Source organism: Haliotis rufescens, unplaced genomic scaffold (assembly GCF_023055435.1).
Source record: "Haliotis rufescens isolate VD_foot unplaced genomic scaffold, xgHalRufe1.0.p SCAF_3, whole genome shotgun sequence".
Classification (NCBI taxonomy): domain Eukaryota; kingdom Metazoa; phylum Mollusca; class Gastropoda; order Lepetellida; family Haliotidae; genus Haliotis; species Haliotis rufescens.
The window spans coordinates 33,911,478-33,925,777 of NW_025964001.1; the positions used below are offsets into that span (position 1 = coordinate 33,911,478).

General features: G+C 40.5%; 1 protein-coding gene across 3 annotated transcripts in view; it reads left to right on the top strand.

Annotated features, from left to right (window-relative positions):
• The window catches only part of LOC124119725, a 75,902-nt gene that overhangs the window by 19,139 nt on the left and 42,463 nt on the right, over window positions 1-14,300 (top strand). For 2 of the 3 annotated variants that reach the window (XM_046482347.2, XM_046482338.2), the window contains 6 exons: window positions 3,844-4,091; window positions 4,445-4,581; window positions 7,156-7,332; window positions 7,507-8,141; window positions 9,856-9,949; window positions 12,063-13,477. The exons of the other annotated variant lie outside the window; for it this stretch is intronic. In XM_046482347.2, coding sequence (XP_046338303.2) covers window positions 3,844-4,091; window positions 4,445-4,581; window positions 7,156-7,332; window positions 7,507-8,141; window positions 9,856-9,949; window positions 12,063-12,248 — 1,477 coding nt within the window. In that variant the 3' untranslated portion in view covers window positions 12,249-13,477. Of the gene's footprint in view, window positions 1-3,843; window positions 4,092-4,444; window positions 4,582-7,155; window positions 7,333-7,506; window positions 8,142-9,855; window positions 9,950-12,062; window positions 13,478-14,300 lie in introns of those variants that run through there. 3 annotated transcript variants of the gene reach the window in all.

Below are 14,300 nucleotides of genomic sequence, written 5' to 3' on the forward strand. Positions count from 1 at the left end.
GTTTTCGAACAGGGCGGTTGTCACCAGTGTCTATAGAGTGGGAAAACATATGAGTCCGGCCCAGTTCAGTGATGTCTTTAGCAAAGCAGTCACGGTGTCGGCCAGTGAATGTTAACAAAGTATGTTTTTGGTCTTCAGACAAGATAGCTTGAGAGAGGTCAATGTCTAATTCAGCTGCTCGCTGTCTCAAGTCAGTAGCAGTTGAATTGTCAGTCAAAGAGATGTGGTTGATTGACTTTAACTGATCAGCTGTAGTGTCTTTGAGTGGTCCTAAGTCAAAGTTGGAAGCAAGTGACTCAAACATAGCAATAGGTGCATTTGCCGGTAAGGTGATTGTAGAATTGGTAGGGTTGAGTAATCTGTATGGGACTTGAGAGTCAACACATCTGACTACACAATGAGTACCTATCACCTGGTGTGTTTGGGTTAAGTCATTAAGTGGCTGTAGTGTACCAGAGGCGTCCGCAGGGGTGTTAATTGGCATGTCCAATACCAAACATATTTCCGACCTTGGGGGAATGTTAACATGTGTGGGACATCTGGCCAAGAGGCTATCTGCATGGGGGCTGAGGAAGGGCGCCTCAGCTAGGCCATTGTAAAGGCAAAGCTTGTTGTTGGAGTAGTCTACTGAAGCTGCATGCTGTTTTAAAAAATCAAGGTCAAGTAAAATGTCTTGTTGTAGGTCTTCGACTACATAGAACTTGTGGGTTAGTTTAAGATTGGCAATGTACAGGACTAAGTCGACTGACCCGGGCACACTAAGCATTCTACCATCTGGTCCTGCTAATTGAGCGTGACCACTTGAAGTGAGAGGGAATTTATCTGACCCCCCTAGACTGTTAAAATGGGATAGGCCAATACAACTAGCACTAGCTCCAGTATCAACAAGGGCATTGAAGGAGGTATTGGTGATAGTGACCAACACGGTGCTATGTGCCAAGCTGATATTGTTTAGGGTATTAGATAGTGGAGGTGTACAAGTAGGTTTCTGCTGTGACTTTGGTACACCACTCTTCTGGCATCATTGCCTTTATTGTGACTGAAGGGGACACATACAGATAAGATGACCTTGTTTGTTACATTTATAACAGCGGAGATATTGGGCCTTACATTCCTGTGGCGATAAATGAAAATAGCCACAGATTGAAATTGATGACCTTGACCTACGTAGTCTTTCGGGTGAGAAGGAGTATTGGGATCTATGCGTTGGCCATATGGCTGGGAGCGATAGCCAGAGTTCACTGCATTGATGTGCGGCGAGTGGAGTGCGTTGACCTTGGCCGTAAGGTCAGTGATGGCAGACATCAGCTGATCAGATTTGAAATCTGATAGCCCTGACGTTGCATCAGATATCTCCGCACTGTCAATTACCTGGTCTAGCGAGTTATGGGGATGGGTAAGGATAAACTGATGAATATGGGGCAAGGTGTTACGGATTATAAGATCCTTGATATAAGGATCATCATTTCTATGGAGAAGTTCGGCTTCGTGACGAATCGATTGTAAGAAGGTGGAAAATGGTTCCCCAGCCTTTTGTTTACGATTCAGAAGAGCATTTTGGCGAGTAAGGAGGCTAATAGAGGATGGGGAATATCGCTGTAGGAAGGCGGTTCGTAAGTCTGGCCAGGACATTGATGCAGTGTTCTTGGTACCTTCGTACCATTCGGCTGCCATGCCAGTTAAATAAAGTGGGAAGATATCTTGGTGGTCATCATCAGTGTAGTGTTGGGCAGAAGCAAATTTCTCATAGCGGCAGAGCCAAGCTGTTGCTGCTATGGGATCTTTCCCATCATACATAGATAGGGGGAGGCGGGAACAGTTTATTGCCCTTGACAATGTCAACAGGGTATTGGCCTGGGGCTATTGGATGGGTGCAGGGCGCAGGGATGAGCGAGGAGGGGGCCGAGGGAGAAAGGATGAAGGGTGTATCTGCACATACGACTCCTGTATATCCACTAGGGGTGAGACTTGGGGAAAAGGCTTCACTACTGTGGGCTGGGGGGAAGGGTGTGTGTTAGGCCCAATTTCATCAAATGTGGCCCAATTTGGAGAGAATGGGTCCAGGGAGGGGGAAGAACGATTTACATGGTGGGAGGATTGATAGGAGCGATGTGGCTCGCTAACAGGTGTACTTTGATACTGAATTTCGGGAACGAGCAGTGGTAGGCAGTCGTCAGCTTTAAGGGGGTTAATTTTATAGACAGACATGGTATAAATATGCAGAAAATTATTAACAAAATTTAGGTAAAATAACTGAGTCTAAAGGAGGACAAAAACAAGTTGCTCACCAAAATGGAGAGAGAGATCTGGAGCAGTACTGGTAGTTTACACAGTTCGTGGTTCTTGACACTGTCACTGCACAGATGCGGTTGCCTTGGCGGTTGCCCTGTCGTTGGTGACAAACGGACTTGCTGCGGTAGACTTGAGGCTGGACGACTATATTGATAGCCGGGAGATCGTCACTCGTGACGTGGAGTGAAGGACTCGAGCTGGAGTGTTGAAGGTAGGTACAATGAGCTAGTCACTGCTGGAGTGGAGTGGAGTTCTTGTGGCTGGACCGTCACAGGTGAGCACAATGAGGTCGTGCTATGAAAGATTTTCTGACACTGCTGAAACACACTGTTTAAGTAGAATGAGCAGCGGCCTGACGAGGTCACCTGTTGGGCGAACGTTGTTAGGATTGAGGTCCAGTTACACAAGTTCCTGACTTATTGAGCACTAGTGGTATTGTTTGTACCGGAACATAAGTTGTTGGTGCTCTAGAATGGTGTCTACCGACAGTCGGGTGGAATTTTAGTGCTGGTTGTAGACCCCAGACGAAATTAATGAAGATAATAGGTACACTAACCTCAGTTCTTGCTGCTTGGAGGTACAGGAATCTTTTCTCCACCAATATATCCGCCGTGTTCTAGGGGATACTTCTTCTTGGCTCCTTCTATATACGACACAAGTCCGTCTGAGGGTCCACAACAACTTTATTGAGACACAGTTACAACGTGTAGCTCTGACTCTCAGCCTCAACTGCCCCCTCAGCTGGTTCACAATCATATATATCTTTCCTCAACGTATCTTACATTCCTGACCATGGTCCTAATAAGGTTATACCTCCTGACCAGTAGCACCTCGTCTGCAATCCCCCATGTTATCAATGCAGTGACCATCAGGATATCTCCTTTTTGGGCTTGTATTCTAAGAATATCCCTGAGTTCTCTCACCCCTTATTTGGACGTCCCTCCGTGGCTAACATGCATGTTCTAGCCAGGTCAACGGCAGTTCAAAGGTGCATCCCCCCACAGGGTACTTCGCCAAGGGGGAGACAAAGGGGGAGGGTGTGAGTAATGCCACTGATTAATATCTCTCAACACAGGGCCCCGTCCTGCAAATCTTGCCTCTGATACATGTTACCGATTTAACACTTTTGTGATGTTCTGGGATGAAGGGTTTACAACTGACCTCGGCATTCACAGAATTTGCAACAAATTGGGCAGGCCTTACAGGAAGAATAGCAAAGGATACCACAGGAGACAATCCCGCGTTTTACATCTAGTATGCCCAGAAGATGTCATACGTGCATCAATGCTCATGGGGCATGGACCAGCAACTCCACAACGTCTTTTTAAAAAAAAAATCATTTCTGAATAAATTTGGGTGTTCCCTTAAATATTGTTCCTAGTACATTTGAATTGTCAGTCAACAGTTCTGTGTTCATACACGTTCATAGCTTAGACTAAGAGATAATGTAGGATGCTAGCCGACAATTTCAACTGTCATCCACATAGGTTACTATACTTAGAGAAAATGTCACAAGCAAATAAAGTTGATCAACAATGTCTTGTGTTGCAGACAACGGAAAGAAGGGGAGGTAACTGAGATACTGATCAAGCAGGCATGTATAACAATTTTGAGTTCAGTGCCTGAGTCTGACCAGCCCAAAGATAACTCGGTACCAACCCTGCCAGCCAGGACGACATATGACGTGTTCATATCCTACTCTCATCGAGACCCGACACCTGCCCAGACTCTGCTGCAGTGTCTTCAGGAACAGGACTCCACACTCAGTGTCTTCTTCGACAGGAGCGAACTCACGACTGGTAACGTTAACAATCTCCCTACCTTTATTCAACCAAGACAGGTCAACAGATCTGCTGAGATTGAAAATTGTTTGAAGTTGCTGTTATTTTAAATAGAAAGTACATCAATTTTGTGGGGATTCTGGGACAGAAATGGTCCCCAGCTCCTCATGCTTCTCATAGGATTGACAAAAAGAGGGATTGTTGATCAGATTCTGTTTAGGACTGATTGTTTGTCAATGTGCCCTTAAATTGTGGACCAACGTTCATGCTTGGGATATAGGTGGAATATTGCTGCCTACTGCGTGAAACAGTTGTCATGATTGTAACTCACTAACATTGTATCACTTATTTTCTATGTGATTTCATTGCAGGAAGTCTCTGGCAGCAGAGCCTGTATGATGCCATGGACAGCGCCCGCTGCGTGGTGGCGCTGCTGTCCATGAGCTACATGGTATCTGACGTGTGTAAGGAGGAGTACAACATTGCCCTTGCTAGGGCTTTTGCTTCAGTAAGAATTTGCACAAGCAGAATTTTATGTATTCAGAATCCACAGCCCATGCTTGTTGTAAGAGTCAATCAAAATGAGGATTGGTTACAGATCTGTAGGAATTTCCATCATAGTAACCCAACAGTGCTTCATTGTTGAGTAAATTATGATACAACTTCCTCCATTGTTCATGATGGAACAAATTAATTAAACTACATCTTCGGAAGAATAGGGTACCTTTAATTAAAGGGCAAGTAAAGTCAACAGAGCAACTTTGCAGATTTTAATACTTTAGGGCATAACTAATCACAAATGCTTGACCAAAATGATATTTGGAAAATGAAAATAGCATAAAATGGACAATAAGAAACAACAGGCGAAATCGTTTCTGAAAAGAAAAAATCCACCACTGAGGGGATTCCCCATACTGGGGTTAAAACAGGTTCCTGGTGTTTGACGTGCTGCACTGAGCAATTTCAATGAACGGTCAGGCGCCCAGTCTGCCTGCTTCCACTGCAGACCTTTTAATCAGCTGTTTCTGTCTGCCCATCCATTTTATTACTGTAGAATAGGACCAAGGGCAGCAGGTGTTTTAGGGGGGGTCTTCCTACTTTTCCAGCACCTATTGTTATAGGTACAAATTCACCCGAATGGGATGATATGTAAGACAATAGGGGACACAACCAATTGGCAATGTTAACATACACTGTACTGAGTGAAAACCTTTATAATATACGGCAATGAGTGAGTGAACATATTAATAATTTAGTATGATTTGGGCTATAAAAGGGATTACAGACATGTAATCTATGTTTTTACTTAGCATATTTTTACTGAAACATTTGTGCGACCTATAACTAGAAATCTACTTCATGGATTCTTTTCAAATTTATGGAACAGTTTCCATACTAATCATGCTAATAGATGAGATGCATTCCAAAGTTTAATTTTTATATGTGTATTTTCTATAAAAAAAAGAAGATTTTGTTCATGTTTTGAACTTTCTTTTTTTTTTTAGTTCAACATTTGTGTGACCTATAACTTGACAACGTCTTCATGGATTCTTTTACCAATTGGGGGTACAGTTTCTATATCAATAGGAGAGGTGCAGTGTGAAGTTTGATTTCGAAAGGGGATTTTGGCAGTGTGAAGTTTGATTTCGAAAAGGGGATTTTCTGAGAAAATATTGCTTTTTTCATGTTTTGAACTTACAAATATGTTGAAGTCGAAGTCAGGAGTAAAAGTGAGCCCTGTTCACTTTTTGTCTTGTTTTTGTAGGATTAACAGAAATAGCAGAATCAGTTTATGTATAGCCGCTAAGAATCACATATCAGTAAAGCCCCAGAAAACCTGTGTCACACACCGCTGTGCCGGTACGTTTAGGTCATGCCCCCCAATATGTGATTTCAGCACTATCACTTGAACATTTAAATACTTTCTACGAATATCATGAAGTTTTCTATCTTGGAAATTGTCTTTGAATGAATCTAGGAAAATTGATATTTGCAACAAAATCTCATTAATTTTGTTCAATTTACTTGCCCTTTAAGATTCTCTGTAGGGTTGATATTTCATGTTTCTCCCTTCATTTTCTCTTTAAAATGTCAATGAGTATGTGTCAATGTCTGTGTGTATCTGTGTGTTTTGTGTGGTAACCTTGAAACTTGGAATTACAGATTATCAGTCCCTCATGAATGAATGCTGTAAGTCACTCACCAAAGGCTGGGGATTTACATAATTCATATTCATTCACTCAGGACAGATCGTCTGTAATTCATCGTAGCTCTAATTATGCAATAGTTAAATATTTTGTCGTAAATACTTCCTTTCTGATACAATCATGGTAATGCATCATCAATATTTCATCAGTGTGTACACCACCTTCCTCCATCACATCTCTAAACTGGAAGTCTGCGGTTCGGGAAAACAAGCAGAAAATAGCACTTTCAATTATGTTTTTGTCTTTTGCGTAAAAATATGGTTGGTAGGTATTTAAAACAAGTAATTATAATTCAATGTCATGATGGCCTTGATCTGAACAATACTGTAGTGGTGAGTTTAATATCTTATGTTGGGACATACATGAAGCAGTTTGTGATATATTTTATTGCTAAATAGGGTTTTCAGACTCAATGGGAATAAAAGAACTTGCCCTATTCAACGTAATAATTAAGCGCTCCGCTCTAATAAGCGCCCACGGCGATATTTGCTAATATATTGGCTAGTGAACAATCCCAATTAGCACCCCTTCCGATTTATCAATGTACATAAGACTTATTTATTCGTGTATATATGTGTATTATATGCATTCTTAATTATGGGAAATTAAATTCTGGAAAAATATATCTGTCGTATATAAATAGTTCAGGCTGTCAGCATAAACCACTAAATTTACGAACTTTCAACTCTGTTGTTTTTCACCAAAATAATATTCTAATAAGAGCCCCCTATTTCTAATTTTGAGAGTGCCCTGGGCGCTTATTATGTCGAATACGGTATTCTATTTTCCTGGGTGATGAAGTATTGATGATGCACATAATGATGTAGAAGTGCCGTGAGGATGCTTTCACAAATAATTGATGTTGATCCTTTCAGGAAGATGTCTCTCTGATTCCTGTTTCTGTAGAATCTTTGGAGGTCATCCCTCAGGCCTTCAGTCATGTGAAAATACTTAATGGATCATTAGCCAATCAAAATGATGCCCTCAGACAGATCTCCAGGGAAGTGATTAATTTGGTCAGAAATGGACAGAAGGGACCAAATATTGTAAAGGTATTATTCATTCTGAAACAAATAAATATCGAATGACCTAATAACCTGAACTCTGTTTAATAAGTGAGTGATTGAGGAAGGCATAAACACGGTAAGCCATTCTACTCAATATTCCAGAAATATGGACATGGAGAGCCATCTCTCTCAGTTACACCAGCTGTCTTGATATTTCAGCCAACTCACTCAGGTATTCCTCAGGGAGCTCAACTGCTGCGACGGAATAAAGAATTTGCACGGTACAAAGTAGAGGGAAAAGAAATCATACATAAGGACCCAAACCAACACTCAATGAGTAACGAGATGCCAGTGGACAGAGGTGGCCAACAGATTGTGTTCAGCTTTTCTCACGACTCACTCCGCCTTGCTATTATTCTGTCTGAGTTGATAAACCAGGCATCACCAGACACAAACTGCACTTTCATCAGTGAGAATAACAAGGATAGACTCCACTTGATGGACCAGTCCCAGCTTGTGGTGATCATAGTATCTGACGGCTACACCCAGTCAGCTCAGCTCCTTGAGGAGCTTCATCTCAGCCTCTGTCGCCAGCGGAGAGAAAAGCCCAGGAGGATGATGTACCTGATCGAGGGATTACACCTCAGTGCCAAACCTGAATACCTCCATCTCCTGGACTACAAAGTCAGCATCACTGACAAACTGTGGACTGCTCAGACAACCAAGGGAAAAAGACCTGATGAGTTTTTCACTGCAACAAGAGGTGGAATTAAGGGCTCTTACACTTGCACTCTGCCAGAGCGTCTGGCCCTCAGCAAAGCTACACTTGACATCCTGGATATTGTGTACAATCGGTGAATCTTTTGTTCCTCTGTTTGTCTCCTTAGCTCACCTTCACAACCAACATGGCACCGAATCTGGTGATATATCACTTTGGGGTGATAGGCTTTCACCTGTTACATCCATGAGTCCCTTCCAAAAAGTGATCTTAGCATAATGACTGTCATAACTCTCCAATATGGTTAAGCTTGTTTTGTGGAACTTGGCCTAGAACTATGGAAATATAAAACTGATGAAGCCTTGCTTGTCAATCTTTCCTTGGTTGATATTCCGTTTCATTCATTACCTCATTCTTGGCAGGCATGGAAATTAACACAAAAGGACAAACAGGCCCACATAGCTTGTCGGTCTTTTTTTCTGCTGACACTGCAATAAGTGACTAGTCCTTAATAAACAAAGATCTGAGGACATCACATGACAGTTCATGTCAGAACAACTTTTTGCGAACTTTGAACGACCTATGAAATGGCTAACAAGAAGTCGACATTTATCCAGTCAGAAAGCAGCTTTTCTTGAAGTATTGTGGAATACCTCGTTTTAATCTTTCTGAGGTGGCATGATTAGAAAACCCATTCAGACTGTCATTTATCTGATCTGGAAAGCGATGCTCTGTTTGGTCAGAAGAAAGGTCGTTCTGACATGACCTATAATGGGATGTCCTCAGATCTTTGTTCAGCAGTTGGTGAAAACAAAAGGATCTGATTTTAATGAGATTGGATTCAAACATAATCCAATAAAATTACCCTCATCATCTTGGAGAAATTCTTTACTAAGTTAGATTGAATGAGTATGGTTTAGTGCTGCTTTTAGCAATGTTCCAGCAATATCACGGCAGGGGATACCAGAAATGGGCTTCACACATTGTACCAATGTGGGGAATCAAACCTTGGCCTTTGGTGTGATGAGCAAACACTTTAACCACAGGGCAACCCCATCGACCCTAGGTAAATTATACATAGCAGTGATGGAGGTGGTCACTTCTGAAATTAGGGACCAGTCATTTATTATGACAGGGGTGTGCAGAGAGAATCGGGGAATGGTCACCCAAAAATAGGACATTCTCTAGGGGAGGGTCATAAATATTATTACATGTAATAGGTCCAGTTTTCACCCTTGCCGAACAGACTGGAATTTCTGGGCTTGATCTTAGCGCCACCAGTGGCTATTACAAGTTTTGTCCCTTCTATGTCACTTGCATTGCTTAAAACAAAATGGTGGTGCCCAGTCAAGACTATCTCATTGATAATTAAGAGTTTTATTGCAATAAATCAGGATTTACCTCGCGAAGTGCATCAAATAACTTGAGCACCTTAATTAAAAACATGAAAAGATTTGGAAAATATCATTCAACGCTCAGTTGATGGTACACAAGCTCTGCAAATACTGCAATTGAAGGAATTCGGCAAGGCAGTTGCCATGTTATTTATGAACCGGATGTTGATTTCGTTATTGGATTTTGATAGGACTATGCTTGGACTTGTTAGTCCAGCCAAAATATAACTCCATAATTCCAGCCTAGTTCGGCAAGGGTGGGAACTGGACTTTTAGAGTCAGTTGACTCCCTTGCCTTTGGGAAGATGGTACATTAGTGCATCAAAAATCTCTGACCATCCCTCCTTGTAATAAATTATCGGTCCCTTAGAGCAGGTTATTTATCATGATAGGATGTCAATATGATACCCCAAATAATCAAGGTTCTTTTTGCAGTTCTATCTCACCCTGTTTCAGATCTCCTTACATACACATAGGCAGCATCCTCAACATCCTCAACATTGGCAGCCTCCTTGCAGACGATGATGACGAAAGTGTCCCATTCAAACAGGTACACCAACAATTAAATACTGGATACTAAATCAACATGCATCTATTTTATTAAAAACAAATATGGTTTGGTCCTTGTGCATGTTGTGAACTCTTGTTATTTTACACCTTCCAAACTTTGACCATGTGAAAATAAGTGAAACTGCATCTTACTTTAGTGGTACATGGTTTACAAAATTTCTCTGCAGAATTGCGTCCCTTAGCATGCTCAGTTGTGCCATGATCCTGTGATCAGGTTTGAATCCATCTTTAACATGGACATGACATTAACTTCAACAGTTGTTCAACCCACTACTTGAACCAGTATCTATGGCTGGAGGTTTAACTCCATACAGGGAGTCTACCTGTTGTGCTTATGTGAGGTTGCTCGAGCATATTAGTTCCAGATCATATATACTTGTATGAAACTTTTCTGATAATCTCAAGTGATAGTATTATTGTGTGATGTATTTGTATATCCTTTCAATATGGCTACATATTGTTTAGAGATGCCATCCATTATGAATTTGACAGAAACATTCTGATATTTAGAAGCAAATAAATATATAAATAGTGTCCCAAAATCATTGCCTGTAAGTTTATCTAGATATTGACCTCACAACAGTCATTTTCACATGTACCATCAATTAATAATCAGTCTAATCACTTGTTTGAGAGGCATTTAGAAGTTGAAGTACTAAGTAAGGATAAGATATATGGATGAACAACTTATTTATAATCCACCGCCCCAACGAAGTTGGCAGAGGATATTGAAATGGTTCCCGTCCGTCCGTCCGTGTGTGTGTTTGTGTATGCGTCCCAAAATGGTTTCTGGAGCGTAACTCTGAAACCGTTAAATATTTCTCTACAAAACATTGCATGTCTATCAGACTCATGCTGAACTGGTGCCTTTTGCTATTTAGGGATTTTAGAAATTTTTATTTTTTGAGTTTCCATGGCAACAAGTTGGACTTAGGTTCTATAAGGGTAGTGTTTGTTTCCCGAGCGTAACTCAAAAACTGTTAAATACTTTTTTTTACAAAACTTTGCATGTCTACCAGGCACATACTGAACTGGTGCCTTTTGATATTTAGCACTTTTAGAAATTTTTATTGTTTATGTTTCCATGACAAGTTGGATTTAAGTTTTAATATAGGGTTGGTTCACTTAAGGAGTATAACAAATAAACTGTTAAATATTTCCTGCCAAACATTGCATGTCTATATATAAAGCACATACTGAACTGGTGCCACTTGATATTAAGGAGTTTTTGAAATGTTTATTTTAGAATTTCCATTGCAGCTATTTTGACATGGACTCAGAGAAATGTTGAGTCAGTTACCTGGTTTGGGACCATAACGTGTTAAAATGGGCGGGGGATATAGATGACGTCATCGACTATACGCTTGTTACAATTAGGAGTGATGTTTCTGCGTAGGTTCTAACACCGTTATCACGGTCTTTTCACTTGCTTGAAAACGGTGTTAGAACGTCGCTTCTAATTGTTATAAAGAAGTTGTTCATCCATATATTTTATCCTTACTTATAATCACTTGATTAAACTTGTGATGGGAGGGTTGCAAATTTTGAGGAGATATGAAATATCATAAGATGATATATTTTTATCAAAACTATGTAGTCATGCTTATAATGATTACCGTATTCGACGTAATAAGCGCCCCACTCTAATAAGCGCCCACAGCAATATTTGCTAATATATTGGCCAGTGAACAATCCTAATTAACACCCCTTCCGATTGATCAATGTACACAAGACTTATTTATTCGCGTATAATACGCACTCATGTGTTATATGCACACTTAATTATGGGCAATTAAATTCTGGAAAAATATATCTGTCGTACATAAACCACGAAATTTATGTTTTAACTCTGGGTTTTTTTCCACTAAAATAATATTCTAATAAGAGCCCCATATTTCTAATTTTTAGAGCGCCCTGGGCGCTTATTACGTCGAATATGGTAATAATTATTACTAATTATTTTGAAAAATTGGTAATTTTAGATGCCAGTTATCGCAGATATTCATCATTGCCTCCATGTGGGGGTTAGTTTTTCTGTATTGTTGTGTGTTTATTGTATGTTCTAAAGTAATGAGAGTTGTGTTTTTCTGCAGTTTTCAAAGGCAATACAGATTGGCGATAACCCATCAGGGGAGGCAACCAGCGATAGACCCGACTCGGCAGACAAGTTCTGTGATATAAGCAGTACTCATGAAGATGCTGATTTGATGATGCAAGCAAAACTATTCAGTGCCAGTGCCAAAAAATTGAAAAGGAGTTCCTTTTGTGTCATTTTATAATGGTTAGTTTAGGTATCCAACACTCTATTGCTGGGTGTAAGGCATACTGTAATTAACTGGATCTGGTGTCCAAGATTCAGTGACTTGGTTATGTGTCATCGTACCCTGAACGTGCTGTGACTTAATCTCAGGTCCACTCTCAAATGGCAGGGTCCCACATCAATACGTCCACTCTCCAATGGCAGGGTCCGACATCAATACGTCCACTTTCCAATGGCAGGGTCCATCTTCAGTAGGACAACTCTCCAATGGCAAACAAATGATGATATTATTTGAATACATGTGTTGTGTCAGATGTTTCTGAATAGCAAGTTGTGCATACTGGGGTTCATAGGCTCATGTCACCTCTCTTTTTGAGGAACTATTTTATTCCGATACAGCTGGTTGTTGTATGGCTGTAAACATGAAGTCACACCTACTAAATAAAATTGTGTATAGAACTAGACCTACATCCTTTGAATAAAGAATTGTGATAAACAGTTATAAGAATTGACTTTCACTTTGAACCTTTATACTCTAATGAACTCACACAAAGTGAAAGTCAATTCTTATAATTGTTAATATATATTTATACTTTCTATCTGTATTTTAATCTGAGTATGTAGTATTTTGTTACTTTGATGCTGAATATTAAGTCAGATAACTCACGTGTTATTGGACATTCGTTACAATGCTGGCTTGTAATCATTTATAACAAATCTCCAGTTACTTGTGTCATCCTTAACATAACATGGTCCGTGTGTGTATCGTAGGTGGGAAAGTTTACACATCCTCTTGATTTAATTTTTGTCTGGATCGTAAAGAAGATTTACACAGATAAGAAACATGTGGGTGTATCATTTTGAACCGTCATCCTGAAACTAAAGGAACCATAGCAACAAGACTAGTAGTTGGGTATAATAATTATTCTGCCTCAATAGGTGTGTTAAACGGATGTATTATGTTACATCAGAGACCATATAATAGATGGTCTCTGGTTACATGTATCGGGTGAAGTCAAACAATGGCTACTATTTTCTAATACTTTTACAAAAAAAAATTCTGAAATGTGTTTATATGTACATGTTGTTGGAAGGTGTGTTTCCAAGTTGATTTTATTTATTATTAAGTTGTCACAGTACAACTCACTTGTAACAGCTGCTGGTTATGGACTCTGACTGTATTCAAGGTACAGTCATCAATGAATAAATAGTTGATCAAGTTTATTAGCATGATCGAATGTAAAGCAATAATTGTTTTGTTTTATTTCTCTCCATGGCTCTGAATATCTGCAATCATGTGACATATGGTTTTGGTGGAACAGTTGGAATCCCTCAAATAGTCACTTAAAGTGAGTTGCCTGCAGGCGCCATACACAAAGTCACGACTGGATACATATCACCATGGTGAGGTCTAAATTGAACGTATCACAACGGTGAGATCATAATTGGATACATATCACAATGGTGAGGTCACTATTGAATACTTTTGTTTGCCGCAATGTGCAATATCCCAGCTACATGACAGCGGCCTGTAAATAATCAATTCTGGAACAGACAATCTAGATATTGATATTGTGAGCAACGATGCCGCCATAAAGTTATGTTGACACGCAATCAACCAAGTTACCAAACCTGACCAACTGATCCATTTGGTCGTCTATTATGACCAGCACAGGTTAGCAGGGTAACAACAAGTACCATCTTTTAACATCTTGTGGTACGACGCAGCCAGGGGATCGAACTACTGACCTTCCCGCTCTCCGGTCAGATGTTCTCTACACTACACCATGGAGATGGTCAGGTCTGACTAAGTGCCAAGAACCTCATGCATGTTGTAAGAGTCAACTGCAATGAAGTTCGGGTGGTCATGGCTGATTTGAGCAACATCCAAAGTCATGGGGGTACGATGCCACAAAATCAACCAAGCCACTGAGCCTGACCTCCCAATCCAATAGAGTTGCCTTTTACAACAAGCGAGTGCTGGGGCCCTATTCCAACCCAGATCCCCATGGAGTGGTACCACAGAGAAATTGGATGTGTGAAGGAAGTGACACCCCATCAATCATTAGGA